Source organism: Rousettus aegyptiacus, unplaced genomic scaffold (assembly GCF_014176215.1).
Source record: "Rousettus aegyptiacus isolate mRouAeg1 unplaced genomic scaffold, mRouAeg1.p scaffold_m13_p_16, whole genome shotgun sequence".
Taxonomy (NCBI): Eukaryota; Metazoa; Chordata; class Mammalia; order Chiroptera; family Pteropodidae; genus Rousettus; species Rousettus aegyptiacus.
This window is the reverse complement of record NW_023416291.1, coordinates 52,944,767-52,962,209: the sequence shown is the minus strand read 5'-3', so window position 1 is coordinate 52,962,209 and position 17,443 is coordinate 52,944,767. Positions and strand designations below refer to the sequence as shown.

The following is a 17,443-nucleotide window of genomic DNA, read 5'->3' as shown; positions in this document are numbered from 1 at the left end:
GGCCGTCACTGCGTGACATCCGCGTGGCATCCCAAGCATGCCGAGGGGACGAGTGCTTACTACGCACGGCCGCCTGGGGGTCTGGATGTAGAGCCCATGGGAGCGGCTGAGGCAATCAACCATGTGCTCCCATGGGCTCCCCGGGGAGCCCAGGCCTCAGCCGCTCCATCTCTGAAGTGGGTAGACAGCAGCTTCTCTCTCCTGCAGCTAACAACCCAGCCTTGCAGTCCCTCACTGACCTGTGTGACCATCCCCATGAGAGGGGCACATGCCCCTTGGGGAGCCGTTAGCAGCAAAGTCTGAATGAGTGAGAAGTGCCTGCCCAACTGGTCCTTGGCCCGGGAGGGCTGGGATGAGGGGCAGAGGTAGCCTGGGGCCAGGGGTCAGATGCAGACCCCGCCATGGCCAGGCCCCTTCGGCCTGGGCAGCGCACCTGCGGGCCGCTGAGGCCCACCCCCCGGGGGATGAAGTAACCGCACTGCGGGACACACGGCATGGTGACCTGCCCAGCTGCCCTCGGCCGCCGCGATCATTCTCCCCAGGTCCCTTCTCAGAGGAAGACGGACGGCCAGGCCCTGAGGCACCCGCCTGTCCCAGGTGGCGGGGCGGGGGCTGGGCTCCCTGGAGGCCTGCTGCGGTCACTTACAGTCCCCGAGGAGCTCAGCGTCACGGCCCGCAGTCGGCGATGCCGGGGGGAGTAAATCCAGTACCTCCCATCCGTGAACTGGGCGGGCCGGGCGGGCGGAGGAGGCAAAGAGAGGACAGGATGAGGCGACAGGAACCCCGGGAGCTCAGGCCAGGCAGGGCGGGGGGGGGGGGGGAGGTGCCGGGGTGGTGCGCTGGCGGCCGAGCGGGAGGCGGGTCTGGGGTGGCGGGGTCCCACCGTGGCCGCTGCCTTCTCTGCGGCGCGTGTGGCATGGCCGCCTCGCACACTGACTCCGAGGACAGAACCTAAACCAAGCCCCCAGGAACGGGGCGACGACGGCGGGCGGCCGGACGCACGGGGTTTGCCGGCTCTGGGCCCGGTGGGGACCCGCGGCCCGGCAGCACAGGCTCAGGACAGCGGGTGGTCGCCGTGGAGGGGCAGGCTCGCCCGAACGGCCCCGAGGCCTGGGGGCTTGGCGGCCGGCGCCAGGACCAGGGTGGTGGGCAGGCCCCAGCTCACAATCCCCACGGGGCAGAGGCAGATGAAGGTCTGGGAATGGGGTGGCACCTGGGCTGCGGCGTCTGGCCCTCCTGTGCAACTGGGGCCATTTGACCCCTGACCCACTGTCGGGGTCCCTGGACTGAACCTGGCAGGATCCCTGGCCGCCCAGCACCCAGCTCACCCAGGCTCCTGGCTCGTCCAGCCCATCCACCTGTGGGAGACACAGGAGGGCAGGCAGCCTCTGGCGCCGGGAGAAACCCCGGGCCCGAGGACAGGGCCCTTCCCGCTCTGATGGACCCTGCCTTGTCCAGCAGCAGCATGTCTCCGTGGCCAGTGAAGGTGGCTGCATGCGGCTCACCTGCCTCTTGCTGCAGGCCCCTGGCCCCCGGAGAACGGAACCCACCGGCCACACCCACCGCGCAACAGGAAAGGACCCCCTGCATTTCCAGCCAACCTGGCCTGCCCGGCACTGCCCAAGGACCTGGGGGTCCAGTGGGGCTGAGCTCCTGAGGACTTAGATGTTTCCTAGGGGGACGGGGCGGCACGGCGGGCCTTGGCTTGTGCTCGACGGTGGGGCAGCCACACGGCCTGCAGAGGAGGGTCGGGGCCTTCCACGTCCCCTGACCTTGGAATGGTCGGGCCTGGGTGGCGCTGGGCAGGGCAGTCACACACCATATGAGCGTGTACACGTCTGAGAGCATGCATGGGAGTGTGAGTGTGCAAGAATGTGTGCATGCTGAGGCGAGCACAAGTGCCGAGTACGTGAGCACGTGCCAGTGTGTGCAAGCCTTCCAAGTGCGAAGGTGCGACATCTGTGAGTGTCCGCATGTGTGTGAGCACGTGTACTCGTGTGTGCGATGTGTCAGCAGGAGGGTCTGTGCCGCGTGAGCGTGTGTCTGGTCAGGACCCCGCAAGAGGAGTCAGGCCCGGGTGACTTACAAAGTAGAGGTCGGCAGCAGGCGCGTCCTCCTCGTCCGAGGCCTGGCTGGCGGGCTCCGAGGCCTGGCTGGTGGTTTCCACTTCTCCAACGGCAGCCGAAGCACAGGCCGGGGAAGCCTCCGCCCTGCGGGCGGGAGACACAGGAGTCCTGGGGCGGGGCTCCAGGCAGCCCCAGCCTTCCCCCCACCCCCGCCGGCCCCCTCTGGCCTCATCAATGTATGGCCACAGAGACGAGAGTCTCAGGAAGCCAAACAAAAGCGAACCCCCCTCTACTGCTGGGGCCCAGGTGATGCCAGCTACTTGGGCCGCTCCCCGCGACCCCTCAGGCACACGCGCCATCCTGGCCTCCCCGCTCACTCACTGTGCGACCACAGAGCGCACAGTCCTTCCCTGAGCCTCGGTTTCCTCATCTGTAAAGTGGGGACACAGCACTGCCTCTCTGTGCTGGGCCCACTCGAGAGCCTTGTGTCGGTGAAGCCACCGACGCCCCTCGGGGGGGGGTGCCGCTGTCCCACGCCACAGAGGGGGACCGAGGCTCAGAGAGACGGTGAGGCTCATGCCCAGGCCTCGGCCGGTGGCTCTGTGACAGCCACGGATTTTTGTTTCGTGAATAAAACGACAAGCTCTGGGGTGACGGAGCACCTCTCACTGTGGCGAAGTTGCTCCCCCGTCACGTTTGAGGTTTGGTTGTTTCTCTGGGCAAAGACCGAGACACGTGTCACACTGCAAAGCTCGGGTTATCGGCACAAAAGTGGGCGGTGGCAGAGATAGGTGAGTGTGAGCATGCGCACACACGTGTGTGTAAAACAGACTCTTCATGGCCAAGCGCAGCCTGGGAACGTGTGCCAGGCACGCTTAGCAAGGCCTTCGGAAACAGAATGGAATCCTAAGTTGTAGAATTAACCAAACAGATGAGAAACAAGCAAGGACATAAACTGAATGGAGCCATCAGTACCTTGGACAGTGCAGGCTCACAGGGGACGCCCTACCCCACCAGGCACCTCTCCATCCCCACGGGGGCTCCCCATCCCGCCAGGGACCTCCCCATGGGGGACTCCCCATGCCCAAGGAGAATACACATTTCCCTCTCACGCCCACAGATGTGAAAAACGACTGTGGCTCTTCGCCAGAAAGACTTTGTGTGCTAAAAAAAATTAGCACAGATTTTTTCAGGCCACTTTCTTTAATCTAAAACCTAATAAAATTAGAAGTAAGTACTAAAAGGGTGAAAAAAAAATCTTTAAGCGCCCAGAAGTGGAGAGTATCACGTGCAGCTCTGCGAGTGAATCTGAGGTTCCCAACACCCCAATGACTGAAGCCCCATTCTCAGCTCCTGCTCCCCAGAATGCAGACTATAGTTCCCAGCCTGCCTTGCGGCCGGCTGTCACGTGACCACGCTTGGCTAGCGGGATTGCAGCAGACGTGAGCACAGGAACCAGATGACTGATAAGCAGACTAGGTGACCACTCACCCCTCGTCCTCCTCCCTGGGGACCACTATCTCCACGCTGCACGCGGGCTCCACCTGCACCGTGATCTGCTGCAGGTCCTCTTCTGCGTGCACTTCCTCCTGGGGCCTAGAGGCGACGGGAAGCCCCGCTCAGCCCTCCGGAGCGCCCGCCGCGCTTGCCCGGCCAGCTCGCCCCTGGTCCCTCTGGGGGACGTGAGGGGCAGCGACTGGTCTTTTCCTGGGGCCATCCTGTTGACTGTGGCACCAGCAGGGGCAGAACGAGTGAGTGGGGACCTGGATTAGGGACGGGCGGGATTCAGGGAGCCCCCAGAAGCCAAGGCCTCTGAGGTAGGTGGGTCACACCTTCCCACAGCCAGGCGGAAAGGCCACTGCTGTCCGCGGGCAGCTGGACGAAGGGAGAAGTACTTCCCACCGAACACGCTTGTACCACGACTTCGTTTTCAACCAGCAGGAATTATCTCCCAAAAAAACCAATTGCAGAAGGCAACCCCTAGTCACTGCAGTGGTGTGACAATATCAAACAACAGAACAACCCAAGTGTCCGCCAAGGGCACAGTCCCACATGCTCACAGTGGGGGCCGACATCTGGACCGACGTCTGGAAAGTGACAAAGCAAGGCGGGGGGCGGGGAGGGGGCAGAGCCACTGCGCATGTAAAAACAAAAAGGAAAAACAGGCCGGAGCGCACGTCTGTCTGCTCGTGCAGTCAGACAGCTACGTCCAGAAACAGACAAGAAGCCCCACCCGGGGCATGCTGCCAGGGAGGGGACCCGCTGCGGCAGGGGCTGGCGATGCGCTATGTTTCCTCTTGCATTTTTTAGAGTAAAAAAAAAACAAGGACCAATAGGTGCGGGGGAGAGGGGTGGTGTCTGGGTCCTCAGGTGGAAGACACAGAAGCTGACTCCAGATTCTGTGCAGTTCTAGAGCCTGAGGCTCTAGAACCGTACCGAGGAGGGTGGAGGGAGGGGCTCCGGGCGGAACTGTGGAGGGGGCTGTGCCGGGAGGAGCTGGGGAGACAAGGGGATGGGAGAGGCAGAGGCGACAGGAGGGGAGCGGGCTGGGGTCTCATCTCACCTGCCTTCCGGTCCAGAGGACTGTGTGCGCCGCCTGCAGATACGCAAAACAGGTGGCACAGGTGGGCGAGGCCTCGCGCCTGCCCGCCCCGGCCCCGCCCCTGAGCCTCAGAGACACGCCCCCTTCTGCTCACCTGTACCGCGGCTGCTCCGAGGTCTCAGAGGGGGACCGCTCTGGGATGGAGAGGGACGTGGAAGACAGGGTTGTGGCGATGGAGGCGGTGGTGGCCTCCTCAAAGGAAGGCGGTGTGCAGGGCAGGAGGTCAGGCCGGCCTGCAGGGACAAGGCGGTGGGCACCTTTGGGAGCCAGGCCCCCGGGGCTGCCCTGCAGCTCCCACTGTCCCCCATGCTCTGTTCTTCCCCCACAAGGGCCTCCAGCAGCTTCTCAAGGCTCTCAGAACCCCAAACCGCCTCCCAGCGGTCCTGCCGGGCCCACCCCCCTGGCATTATCCCTGCCGGTCCCCCCCCCCACCTCCTTCCTACCCCCAACTCTGCTCCAGCCACATGGAGCTCCTCACTGTCCCTCCTACAGGCCAGGCCCCTTGCAGCTGCAGGGACTTGGCACAGGCAACTCCTGCCTCCCTTGGGCCATTCCCCACCCTCCCTGCCTGGAATCCTGGACCCTGGATGCCACGAGGGACCTTCCAGGACATCAGGCCCAACCCCACCCAGCCACTGGTGATCTGAAGAGAGACCGTCACCTCCCGGGTGGCGCCTTCTCCGATGAGCTCTCCCCGAGGCCCAGTCACAGCTGCTCCCCACTCCCCACTCCCCAGATGGCTGCAGATCTTGGATTGGAGGAGGGGGTGCCTGTTACCCAAGTCCCTCCCTCCGGGCTTGGCCCAGCTTCAGGGGGCCGGTCCTGGAGGTACATGGCTGCTGCTCCCCTCTCGCCCCAGGGACCGCAGCCTCCCTGCCCCCCCTCCCCCGCCACTGTGCGCCCGATCCTGCAGCCGGTCACCTTCGTCCTCCAGTGTCGGGTAGCTGCGCGCCCCCCGCAGGTCGTACTGCGCGTCCTCCCGCTCGCTGGGGATCTGGCTGGCCGAGAAGGCGGCCGTGGGCCCCAGGGGCTTGACGGCCAGCAAGGCACCGCGGCCCTTCTTGGACGGTGACGACTTCAAGGCTGCACAGGGCGGGAGGTTGGAGTTCCAGGGGCAGCAAGGACAGGGCAGGGCCCCGCCGAGCCTTCCCTCCCCTGCACTGGGCCGGTGGGCGCTCCGCCTCCAGCCTGACCCTCCAGCCCCGAGACCCTGGCAAGAACCCACTTCCCAGAGAAAGCCCCGCCCCGCTGCCTGCCTGGCTCTGGCACCCCCTCCCTGGGCCCCCAGAAGCAGCAGCCCAGTCAGCCGCTGCCAGCCTTTACTGAGCATTTTGGGGTCTCGTCCCCTTTGTCACAGCCTACCCCAGCTGTAGCCCAACATTCAGACAGGAAATGGAAGGCGCTGGGCAGAGCGCGGCTCGGGGCTCGGTGCAAGGGGCTGGCCCCAAGCCAGGCTGCATGGCCTCGTGGCCCCCACCCCGCATCCTCGCCTGCAACAGGGTTGAGCGAGGCGCCCTCTGCACGGCCTGGCCCATCAGCACCTGCCGCCCTCTTATCCTCACGCCTCCTCGTGACCTCTGCCCCCACAGCTCCCGGCACACAGCAGGCACTCGGTTTTCCCTGTGCACAGCCACGCGGTCCCAAAGGCCAGCAAACTCCTCTGGACCAGTGGGAATGCCACCTCGAGAAGGTTCCGGGGGGTGGCGTGCTGGTACGGTTAACCGACTCTGGGGACAAAGCCGGGTTCGCGGTGCTTGCCAGCTCCCAGGGTGCCGCTGTTCCCAGCACGGCCGATCTCAGGCTACTGCCCACGTGTCACAGGACACGCAGCCGCCTTGCTCTGCGGGCCCCGCGTGTGAGGCGCCCCGTGCGTCTCCAAGCAGGACAGTTACTGAGCAACTACTGTGTGCCAGGCCCCCGGCTGGACACGGACACAGTGACCAAGGCCAACAAGCACTTTGATTTTGGGGGGCAGATGACAGATACATGGGGACCAAAACCCTTCCAGCGGCATGTGGGACCCCAGCCTGGGAGGGTCCCCAGGTCTGGGACTCCCGAGGCCCGGCACAGATGTGGGATCCCCCGGAGCCACCCCGGAGTTCACCCTGTGGGCTCCCCGACAATGCCCGGTGAGACCCAGGACCAGCCTCCCTGGTGCCCACCAAGGTCACGTATCCTTGGCGACGGCGCGAGGCTGAGGGCCAAGGCCACCTGTCACGTGTGTAGGCACGTGCAGCGTCCACAGCTCTGTACAGCCGGCGACACAGGCCTGTGACCACCGGCGACTCGAGGACACACAGGCAGGGCGAGGTGTAGCCAGGGCTCCGATTCGAACAGCGGCACCAGGCCCGGCGCTGTCCCTTGAGGGGCGGCTGCCTGACTACCCTGCCGTCAGGGCCAGGGCCCTGACAGACACCCAAGGCTGACCAAGTGGCGGGACAAGGCACCTGGCCCCCGCCTTCCCTTCTCCGAGCCCCAGGTCCCTGCTGCCCACAGGGCCAGGGCGACTCACAGGAGTTCTTCCGAAAGACCGTGTTGCTCATGAACTTGAAGAAGCGCTCGGCATAGAAGCTGGGCCGGTGGACGGAGACCGTGTCCTGGGAAGAGAGGCGGGAGCCCGAGGGCCAGCAGGGGTGTGAGGCAGGATGGCCAGGACAGACCTGTGCAGGGTGGGGCCATGGCACGGCGCTTCCTGGAGGGGACCCAGGGACCAGGCGCGGTGGCAGGGAGAGGGGCAGGAGGGAGGTTTTTCACGTTATCGACCCATCTGTACTTTGAATTTTTGACCCACGTGTCTCTTGCTCAGGCCCGCTTCCATGTCTGGAAGTGTACTTTCCCTTCTAATAAAGCTTTTTTCTACTGTAAAAGAACATTTAGTTAATTAATTAATATCAAAAGAACTAGCGGAATTCTCTAGATCAGGGTCTGTGGAGCCCGATGCCTGTTTTGTAACTAAAGTTTTATTGGCACACAGCCAGGAGCACCCCAAGGGCAGAGGTGATCGGCTGTGCCGGGTGCACGCTGTGCTCCCCGGACCCCCTCAGGGTGGGCAGCGGGGCCAGCCCCCGGGCCAGGGGCCAAGGGCAAAGCCTCGGGGTGCATGGCAACGCAGCAGGCGCCGGGCGCCTGGCAACCGGGAGCCGCCACCCCGCAGGGTCACTGCGATTGACAGCTGGGGCCCCCCGAGCTGACCCGGTCTCTGTTTGGGGGGTTACAGCCAGGCGCAGCAGCGCCTGACAGACAGCCCTCCCGTCCGCTGTGGCTTCGTAACACCGCCGAAGAGTCTCCTGCTATCTGACTACCACCTGGACTTTCTCAATGTACATTCTAGAAGCTCCTGCCTAGACCGTGCACGCGCTCTCTGAGGGGTGTGGGGGTTGTTGGGATCTCAGATTTTACAGACTGGAGGCACGTGGACAGCCTTTCACACGTTAGTAAAAACGAATCTGCCAGGCTGGCTGTTGGCGCGGCCGGACCGGGCGTGCGAGGGCTGCCTGGAGCCTGCGGGGGGCTCCGTCTGGCCTCTGGGGATCGGGCCTCACGGCCTTTCACGTTTAGGAAAGACCCTCCGCCAGTGCTGGCATGCTGGTGGTGCTCGGGAGGAAGTGCTCCGCGAGCTTTCCCCGAGGCGTCCCGGGTCACGCGCCCATGTGGCCACAGGGGTCGGAGCCATGTGGTGCTGGCCCAAGACGCCCTCGACAGCGCGTTTCCAGAGTTTTCTTTGTCCTGCTGGCCCCTGACCCTCCAGGTCAGGCTGTCCTCGGGAGCCCTTCCAACTTGCTGGGGTGCTGTCTCCTCCGGGAAGCCTCCCCGTGCCCCTCGCGGAGGGTTTGAACCCCGACCCTGTGGCCTGTGGCTGTCCAGCCAAGGGGACGCCCCCACTGGACATGACTCCTGGGAGGGTGGACACGTCCCTTGGCTTCGGCGCCTGTGCCTGGCCCAGGGAGCCGGTCGCTCCGCCTGTGGACTGGCAGACGGAACGAGTGCAGGGGTGAACAAAGGCATAGCGCTCACCCCGTCGTGGACGAGGGCCTTCCAGGTGTGCTCCAGCTTCTTGATGAACCTGCAGAGAGACAATGCCCCACACGTCAGCCGGGTCCGAGCTCGGGGGGCGGCTCCTCCAGGCAGCGCCACGCGCGCATCCGCGGCCAGACCACGGGCGCGAGCTCTTCCTGTCGCAGGAGCTTTTCAGAGACGGCGGCTTCACAGACACAGGGCGTTTCGTCTTGCTCATTGCCCCACGCCTGGCACACAGTAGGTGCTCGACAGACAGGGCTGGGCGGATGATCAGCTGGTGGCACCCCCTGCCCCGTGCCAGCCTGGCCCTGTCTCCGCCTCTGCTGAGCTCCGACGGCGGACCCTGGCGGTGGAATCTCCGGGTGAGGGACCCGGAGGGCGGCCAAGCAGGCGCCTTCGGAGGCACAAGGAGCCTCAGGAGGAGGCAGCGCCGGCGGCCGGGCGAGCACGGCGGGGGCCGGGCACCCACCTGTAGGACTGCAGGATGTCGGGCGAGCACGGCGGGGGCCGGGCACCCACCTGTAGGACTGCAGGATGTCGGGCGAGCACGGCGGGGGCCGGGCACCCACCTGTAGGACTGCAGGATGTCGATGATGCCGACGTGCAGCAGCAGACGCTCCCCTCGGCCGTTCACGGCGGGGATCCCGCCCATCCTGGGGACAGAGCCCGGAGTGTCGTCAGCATCCGCGGGGACGGGCGGGGGGCAGTGGGCTGGGGCACGGGGGGAGGAGGTAGAGGGGGGAGCGGGCAGGACGGAAGGGTCCTGGCTCGAGAATCCACGAGCCCTGCAGGGGCCACGTGACTGGACACTCAGAGGAGGTCCCAGCACCTGGGGACCCATCCTGGCAGGGGGCCGAGCAGCTCTCCCAGCCAGCTCACAGGTTCAAAGCTGGGGGCCGAGGCCGCCGCGGTGCGTGCACGTGCGCACACACGCACGTGCACGCACGGGAAGGCACGCACCCGAAGAACGCACTCACATGCACACGTGCGATCTGCACACACATGCGTGCATGCGCGCACACAAGGACACTCACAGTGCACTCCCGCACACACGTGCGTACACACTTGCACACACACCACACATATGCGCACACGCACTCCCAAGCAGAGCCTCGAGGGCCCTGGGGTGCAACCTGGGAAGTCGGTCGCCTCGCGTGGCCCCAGACCTGCAGGCGCGCGGGCCCGTGGGCCTGGCGAGGCCGCACGGGGCAGCAGTGGTCCCACAGGCGCCACGACCCAGACCCGCCAGGCCCAGGCTCTGCGCACTGCACTCCATGCACCGCCGAGCTCACCTGCACGCCCCGCCATCCCCTGCCAGGCCCTGCGCAGACCCTACAAACGCCGGGTTAGTCTGAGGTCAGGGCCAGCCGCGCGGGGCCTTTGCACGTGCCCAGACGCCCCACCTCGCCTCAGGTGCAGCCCTGCACCTGGCTCTCCCTCGGTCCTCGGCAGCGGGCAACCCAGTGCAGCAGCTGGGCCGGAGTCGAGCCTTGGCCCCACCCCCAGCGGGCTGTGCACCCAGATAGCTCCCTCCACCCAGCCTCTGAGCTACTGTTTTGCCAGCTGGAAATGGGGTGCCACCCTCTCCAGGTGCCCACGAGGACAGAACAGAGCAACGGAGGTGGAGAGTCCAGCCGGTCCCTGGTGTGGTCAGCGCATGGTTACGAGAGGCAGTGGAACATGTTTGGGGACACGTCTGGTTGTCACGACTAGGGGTGCTCCTGGCATTGACTGCATGGGGCCAGGGATGCTGCTCAACACCCCACAGCACCCAGGACGGCCCCCACGAAGAATGACGCAGCCCGTGACTGTCTCCCCGAGTCCCCAGGGCAGGACCAGGTTGGGCGGCTGAGGCTGAGTGGGGGACACGCTCCTCTCTGAGCCCCATGAGCTTGCTGTCGGGTGTGGCAGCCTCTCATCTCTGGGGACGCAGTGCTGTCGACCCACCCCTGGCGTTCTGGGTGCGCGCCCTGACATCGAGGGGCTCCCTCAGCCCGTCGGCTCCGCCTTCCAATGCCCGTCTAGGGGCGCTTCGTACAGCGGGGTCCAGCAAGAGGAAGGGGACATCTGTGTTTCCCACAGGGACGGCCAACGGCCTCGACCCACCGCGTGGGTCAGAACACCGGGCCACAGCTGAGCGCCGCCTGTCAGACTCTCGCGGGGCCCCGGGGGCGGACACTGCTGTCCCCGTGTGCGACCAGAGACTGGCCGCACACGGGCTTCTGGCCTCGTCCGCTCTGTCATCTCGCCCCCGAGCCGACTCCCCCCGGCCCCGCGCTGGGAGCCCCGCCGGCCGCCGCCCGGCCACCTACGTGTCGTCCGTCTCGATGGCCTCCCCGCGCGCGGCGCCGCCCTGGATGGACTCCATGGCTGTGGAGTACAGCGCCTTCTGGCCCAGCGGCCGCTTCTCGTCCGCCGTGCTCTGGGCGCCCTCGGCCTGCCGCTGCCGCTCCTGCTGGTCGATGTTGTGCACGCCCAGCAGCAGGCTGTAGTCCATGATCTTGAAGCTCTCCAGCACCTGCCGGCGGGGCGGGGTCAGGACGCGCGGCTGCCCCCTCGACCCGTAGCGACGCCGGGCCGCACCCTGTGTGCACCCGGTCCCGGCACGCGGGGACCGCCGCCATCCCAGCCCCAGAGACCAAGGGACCGAGGCGTGTGGGGTAGATGGTGAGAGCTGGGACCGGCCCGTGGGGTGGCCTGGGGCTCCGCGTGTGGCCAGGACAGTCTCCTCCCACAGAGCAGCCAGCTCTGCACCCTGGGGGCCGGGTGCTGTGCACGCCGCCTGCTCCGGGCCCGGGGGGAGCCCAGGCACCGCACATGTGCACCTGAGCTCAGGACTCAGTCCCGGGAGCTGCAAGGCCCCGAAACACTGGGGTGGTTTTCTGGGGACTTTGTGTCAAGTTTCGAAGGGGTCGGGACCCGAAGTGTGGAGCAGAGGGCCACAGAGGACGCAGCCGGCCCTGACAAGCCGGTGCCCGGGGGAGGGGCCGTCAAGAGGGTGAGGGCTGGTGAAGAGCCCCGCAGGACAGTCTCTGTCCCTAAGGAGCAGCCGGCTGTGGGCGGGCAGCGCAGAGCCAGCAGCCACGCAGCTGGCGCACACCTCGGCGGCCGGGCGGGGGCGGGAGGGCCCGGGCGCTGCCGGCCTGGGCTGGCTCCCAGCGGCTTCCGCCAGCGCCCCGGCCCACGCCCCGCGCCCCGCTCCGGCCGCGGCGCCCCCGGGCTCACCAGGCAGTCGCGCTGCAGCGTCTTGACCAGCGCGGAGAAGGTGTCGGCGTCCAGCAGGAGCCCCTCGGGCATGTCCTGGATGAAGTCCAGGTCCTTGAAGGTGGGCGCGCTCTTCTCGCGCTCCTTCTTGCTGGCCCGCCGCTTGTACGTGGAGCCCTTGAGGTCGAACTTGAGGTGCATGTGCACCGCGCGCGGCAGCACGTTGTTCATGACGGCCACGCGGATGTTCTTCCCGCCCGACTGCACGCAGTACAGCCCGTAGAACTTGGGCAGCAGCGTCCGAGGGTTCTGGTTCAGGTTCTGGGTGTGGGGCGGGCGGGCCAGTGGGCAGCGGTTGGGGGGCCCCTGGTGCCGCACAGCCGCTCAGCAGGGAGCTGGCCCCACCTGGCCACCAGCTCTCAGGCCAAAGGCCGCCTCCTCAGGAAGCCCGCCCTGCCCGCCTCCCTGCCCAGCACCCCAACTCTCTGTGGGTCACACCCGGGATTTAATTCTCTGTCTTCCCACACAGCTAGAAGCTCCAGGAGGGTCTGTTTCTACAGAGCCAGGAACAGCGAGATGACCTTTCAATAAAGGACCCCGTGGGACACTACCCAGCTGTCTGGATCTAGCTTCCCGCCAGGCCAGACCCGGTTTACAGCCCACCCTGGTTGGGCCTAGCAGGGCGGTCGGCACTCAGGCGGAGCCCACCTGATATCAGGACCCCTCTCCCACCCCACCCAGGGGCCTGACGTACACTTCTGGGTCCTGAGCCACACAAGGACACGGGTGCCTGAGCAGCTGGTCCCTTGTAAGGAGCCAGCTGGTGGCCCAGCCCCTCCTCCCTGAGCCTCTGAGTCACCGGATGCTGAGACACACGGCCCACGAGCCAGTTTCTGGACCCACGATTCAGGGGTGTCAGTGGGGAGAGGATGGGGAGCGAGGCGGGGCTAGTACCTACTCCCTGCTCTGCTGGCGACAGTTGCCAGGGCCTAAATTTCAATGCCTGCTCACAAGTATGGGGGGATCCCCTGAAGGGTCCCCCAGGGTGAGGCTCAGGGACCCCGGGAAGGCTTCTTGTGGTCCAGTGGGTGGGTACACGGGGCCTTGGAGCCTCTGCTCCTGCACATGCGCAGACAGGAGCTGGGGGCGGGGCGGAAGCACTGCGCGTGAGGCTGGGGGCGGGGCCGGGGCCTGGAGGGAAGCCCGGGAGCCCACGCCCGCCCCTACCATGTAGTAGCCGGGCAGCAGCTTCTGCAGGAACTCGGCCTCCTTGTGCATCACCGTCTTGATGATAAACTCATCGTCGCTGGTGACGTAGAAGAGGGAGCCGCTGGCGCCGGGGTTGGACAGCTCGATCAGCGGCTCGTTGCACAGCGAGTACTGGAAGGGGGCGGGGCGTGGGTGAGGCGCACCGCCCCCCCCCCCCCCCCCCCCCCCCCCCCGTGAGGAGCTACCAGGAGCTGGTCACGTCCACTTAGCTGACAGGCTCTCTCCCTCCCCCCGTGTGGAGGGAGCAAAGCGCCCCGTTCACGGCCAGCAGGGAGCTGAGTCCCACCAGTGACGACAGCGGACCCTTCCCCAATCCAGTCTTACGTGAGACCCCGGTCGCCAACCCTCCCTTGATCACGACCCTGAGCAGAGAACCCGGCTGAGCTACACCCAATTCCTGACCCGCAGAAACGGCGAAGTGACAGGCAGGTGACATTTCGAGCCACTGCGTCTGCAAGAGCTTGTCACGCAGCAACAGCTGACCAACGCGCTTACCAAGTAGTCGTCCGGCCGGATCCCGAAGAGCTCCCGAAAGTAGCGAAAGGCGACGGGCGCGTAGGTCTTAAACCTGAAGTCCTGGAAGTGGTGGGCGGGGGTGAGGTTGCTGCCCTCGCTGCGGAAGGAAATGGGGGGGCCTGTGAGAAGTGGTCTAGCCGCAGAGCTCCCCGGCTTTCCCAAGTCACCAATCCAAAAGGCGACTCGGGGCTCCCGATGGGACCAAGGGTGGCGGCCAGCCACAGGCTGCCCCCGCCCCGTATCCAGTCTCCCTTCCTTTGTTAGCGACAGAACCCACAACGGTGGCTGGGACATGGCCAAGTGGAATGAGCCCCCTGCCCGGCCTCTCTTGCAGCTAGGTGTGGTCACGTGACTGCTTGGCCCAGGAGCTGTGAGCAGAGCAGGAATGACACGTGTCATTTCCCGGTCGGGTCCCTTCTGCTCCTTCCTACTGCTGGAACGGAACGCAAAAGTGACAGCCGAAGCCCGGGCAGCCAGCTGGGACCGCTGGTTAGAAGAGCTGCACGCGGGACGGCAGAGCGACCAGAAGGAGCCCGGGGCGCACTGACCGGCCCCGGTTGCCTGTCCGGCTTGAAGTGTGTGTGAGAGACCGAAAAATAACCTTGTACCTTTTGTGTCCCTATTCGAAAGAACAGTAGCGCTGCAGGCTCCCTCTGATTCAGCAGCGAGCGCGTACCCCAACGCTGCGGTCCCCGCCCTTTCGGGAACCTGTGCTCCTGAGGCTCTAACGCCTGCCGCCTGCCTCTGAGGCGGGGCTGAGGCGGTGATGCCGGCGCTGGGAGCTGCTGGCTCACCCGCCGCTCACCTCCTGCCGTACGGCCCCGGTCCTGACAGGCTACGGACCTGGGGACCCCTGCCCTGACGAATCCCGAGTCGGACCTTGAAGCCGAGGAGACACAGGGTGGGAGTGGGTGTCCGGAGGGTGTGTGGCGGGCCCACCTGGGGAAGAAGATGCTCTCGACAACGTAGAAGTCCTGCATGAGCACGTCGCGCTCCGGCTTGGAGCTCAGGTTGCCCACGGTGTAGCCGATGCCCAGCTGGATCGCGCCCTTCAGGGTGGAGGATGTGGTCTGCGGAGACACGGCCACGTCAGGACCCCTGGGCCGGCCCCTGCCCCACGCCTGGGCCACAGGTGCCTGAGGAGCACCTGTCGCGGACCGAGGGCCGAGGGCCAGTTGCTCAGTCCACACGAACGCATGGCAAGGAGGTGGCCTGGCAGAGGCTCCCAAACCGCCTCGCGTGGCCCTAAGGCCCATTCTCAATCAAGGTTCTAGAACAGTCCAACATCTTACAACTGCCCTGACCCAGCAGGGGTCTAGCCACCATGGGGCTTTTCTTTTTTGGGGGGATACGACGTAGTGTGATGCCCAAACGTCACTTCCAGAGACCCGGGCTCCTTCCAACCCCCTTCCTCGGTGATTCCACCTGGCGGGACGAGGGGGCGACGCGGCCTCGCTGGGCCTCGGTTTCCCCACCCGCAGCCGGGACGGGCGTGACAGCGCATCAGCCCACGCACGCAGCCTGGGCCAAAGGCCGCCCGCCCTGAGCAGCACCTGCCACCCGCGTGGCCTAGCTCTCACCACTGCGCTCTAAATGCCATGTGTGACGCTGAGGGGGGACCGACTCGGGCCCGCAGCACCCGCGCCCCGAGCAAGCGGCAGGGAGCACGGGCGGGGGCGGCTTCTGCTGCGCGGCCTGCAGACGCCTCTCCCGAACCCTGTCCTCTGCACTCGGCCCCCGCCAGGTGCCGGTGACAGCACCTCGCTCCTCCAGGGCAGATATGCCACGGCCAAGGGGCGCCGGCAAGATGCAAACCACAGCCGCGGTGAGGGAGCGCTTCCCACGCACGAGGCCGGGCGCGACCAGGACAGACGAGGGCTGGCGAGGATGCGGAGGAGCCAGAAACCGAGGCACGGCTGGCGGGGGCAGAGAATGGGGCAGCCGCGGGGGGACGGAGCGGCAGTGCCTCCGAGGGCTGAGGTGTGCGCACGACCCGGCGTGCCCCTGGTAGGCGCGAGCCCCAGAGAGGTGCAAGCGACGTCCGCGCAGCTCGGCTCGCCGCGGCCCCCGCGCAGCAGCTGGCGAGTGGACAGACGCCACGCGGTCCACCCACTGAGGAGCGTCACTCGGCCACGGGAAAGAGCGAAGCTCAGGCACTCGCTACGACACGGACAGACCCTGAACACGGACGGCCACGCGGCATGCGCACCGGGGGCGCTGGTGTCGGGGGCTGGGGAGCGGGGCGGGGGCGACTCGGGGGGCAGGGCGTCATCCTGGGAGGCTGGAAACGCTCCGACACGGACCACGGCGATGGTGGCACACCCCTGAGGTTCCCTGGAACCCCCCAACCCGGCCTGCACCCTGGGAATGGGGACCCCGCAGTGCGTGCTGTCAGCATGGCTGGCGCATGGGGGTCACACCGAGGCAGGGAGCCTAGCGGCGTGGGGTCTGGGCCCCCTGCGTGCCCCCAGGCTGGGCCTGGCTCGCGGGTCCCCATCGCTGCCTCCCCTCAGCACCGCTTCCTGAGGGGCAGGGAGAGAGGAGGGGGGAGAGGGGAGAGGAGAGGGGGGAGCTGTGATTCCCACCCCCTAGGTGAGCCAGAGGGCTGGGAGCCGAGGGCTCGCCCTGGGGACTCGCCAGGCCTGTGCCCTGAGCGTGGCCATGGCACGTGCCCAGCCTTCGGGGGCCTGGCATGTGCCCCGGGGGCGGACGGGCCGCCCCTCGCCCCGCCCCGGCCGGCTACTGGCGGGGCAGCGACCTTCTTGTAGGTGGTCTCGCCGGAGGCGTCCACGCCCCGATGGCCCAGCTTCCTCCCGGGGCCGGGGCCCGGCTGTCCGGTCATTGGCGGGGCCTAGGAGAGGAGAAACGGGCAGCGTTAAGTCAGCGAGGAGGCACCGCCGGGGCCGCACGCTCCAGGAGTCCTGGCGAGAGGCGGCCTGGTCGCCGCGGGCAGCTGGGGCCCCGGGCTGAACCCCCGTGGCAGTGCCTCGTCCGAAGGGCCCCGTCCAGACCAGGATCACAGGGGCAGCCTCGTTCTCTGGGGCCGTCCCGGGCACTGTGGGGGCTGAGCAGCACCCCCGGCCCCACCCACTCCATGCCAGATGCGCCCCCAGTGTGACAACCACAGGCGTCCCCAGACGTCCCGCGGCGTCCCCTGTGGGCAGTCACGCCTGGCGGGACCCTCTGGGCTGCAAGGATTCTGAGGAGCGTGCAGCCCCGAGAGGCGCGGCCCCGCCGGCCCGCGGGCAGGCCCAGCTCGGGCACGACATGGCCGTCCCAGCCGGCCTGTGTGGAAGCCGCTGGCCCTCGTGTGCGACGTCGCAGGGAAGGGCGGGGGAGAGGGCCACGGGGGCCTGGACAGACACAGAGGCCAGCTCAGAGCAGGGGGCTGAGGCCCACCCACAGACGGGAACCGGGTGTCCCTCTGGCGGCTCCAGCTGTCGCTGACTAGAGAAGCACCCACTGTGCACCTGCCACCATGCAGTGCAGCCGGGCCTGAGCTGCCCCTCGCTCCCGGCTCCCGGCTCCCGGCGGCCCTGGAAGCACCGTCCCCTGCGCTCTGCACACCGGCCACCGGGGGGCGGGCTCCCGTCAGCTCCGCGGTCACAGCCCCCATCCGCACCCCTCTCTGGCTCCCCACTGGCCTGCCAGCGCCTGGGCCTGCCCGGCTCCCTCCCACTGGCCCGCAGCAGTGGACAAAGCCCTCCTTGGAGGGTGGCCCCCGGGGAGAGACTGGGCTCCAAGGGGACCCGGACGCCCAGCCAGGACG

At 66.9% G+C, this 17,443-nt stretch overlaps 1 protein-coding gene across 8 annotated transcripts in view; it reads right to left on the bottom strand.

Annotated features, from left to right (window-relative positions):
* The window catches only part of PIP5K1C (phosphatidylinositol-4-phosphate 5-kinase type 1 gamma), a 37,964-nt gene that overhangs the window by 4,602 nt on the left and 15,919 nt on the right, over positions 1 to 17,443 (bottom strand). For 3 of the 8 annotated variants that reach the window (XM_036234107.1, XM_036234106.1, XM_036234108.1), the window contains exons 3-16: positions 16,433 to 16,525; positions 14,614 to 14,744; positions 13,654 to 13,771; positions 13,117 to 13,269; positions 11,911 to 12,210; positions 10,998 to 11,203; positions 9,255 to 9,338; positions 8,683 to 8,731; positions 7,181 to 7,265; positions 5,590 to 5,751; positions 4,763 to 4,901; positions 4,630 to 4,662; positions 3,558 to 3,662; positions 2,087 to 2,210 (exon numbers count right to left, since the gene is read on the bottom strand). In XM_036234107.1, coding sequence (XP_036090000.1) covers positions 2,087 to 2,210; positions 3,558 to 3,662; positions 4,630 to 4,662; positions 4,763 to 4,901; positions 5,590 to 5,751; positions 7,181 to 7,265; positions 8,683 to 8,731; positions 9,255 to 9,338; positions 10,998 to 11,203; positions 11,911 to 12,210; positions 13,117 to 13,269; positions 13,654 to 13,771; positions 14,614 to 14,744; positions 16,433 to 16,525 — 1,782 coding nt within the window. Of the gene's footprint in view, positions 1 to 121; positions 725 to 2,086; positions 2,211 to 3,557; positions 3,663 to 4,629; positions 4,663 to 4,762; positions 4,902 to 5,589; positions 5,752 to 7,180; positions 7,266 to 8,682; positions 8,732 to 9,254; positions 9,339 to 10,997; positions 11,204 to 11,910; positions 12,211 to 13,116; positions 13,270 to 13,653; positions 13,772 to 14,613; positions 14,745 to 16,432; positions 16,526 to 17,443 lie in introns of those variants that run through there. The other 5 variants (XM_036234105.1, XM_036234103.1, XM_036234104.1 and 2 more) reach the window with 3 other exon arrangements.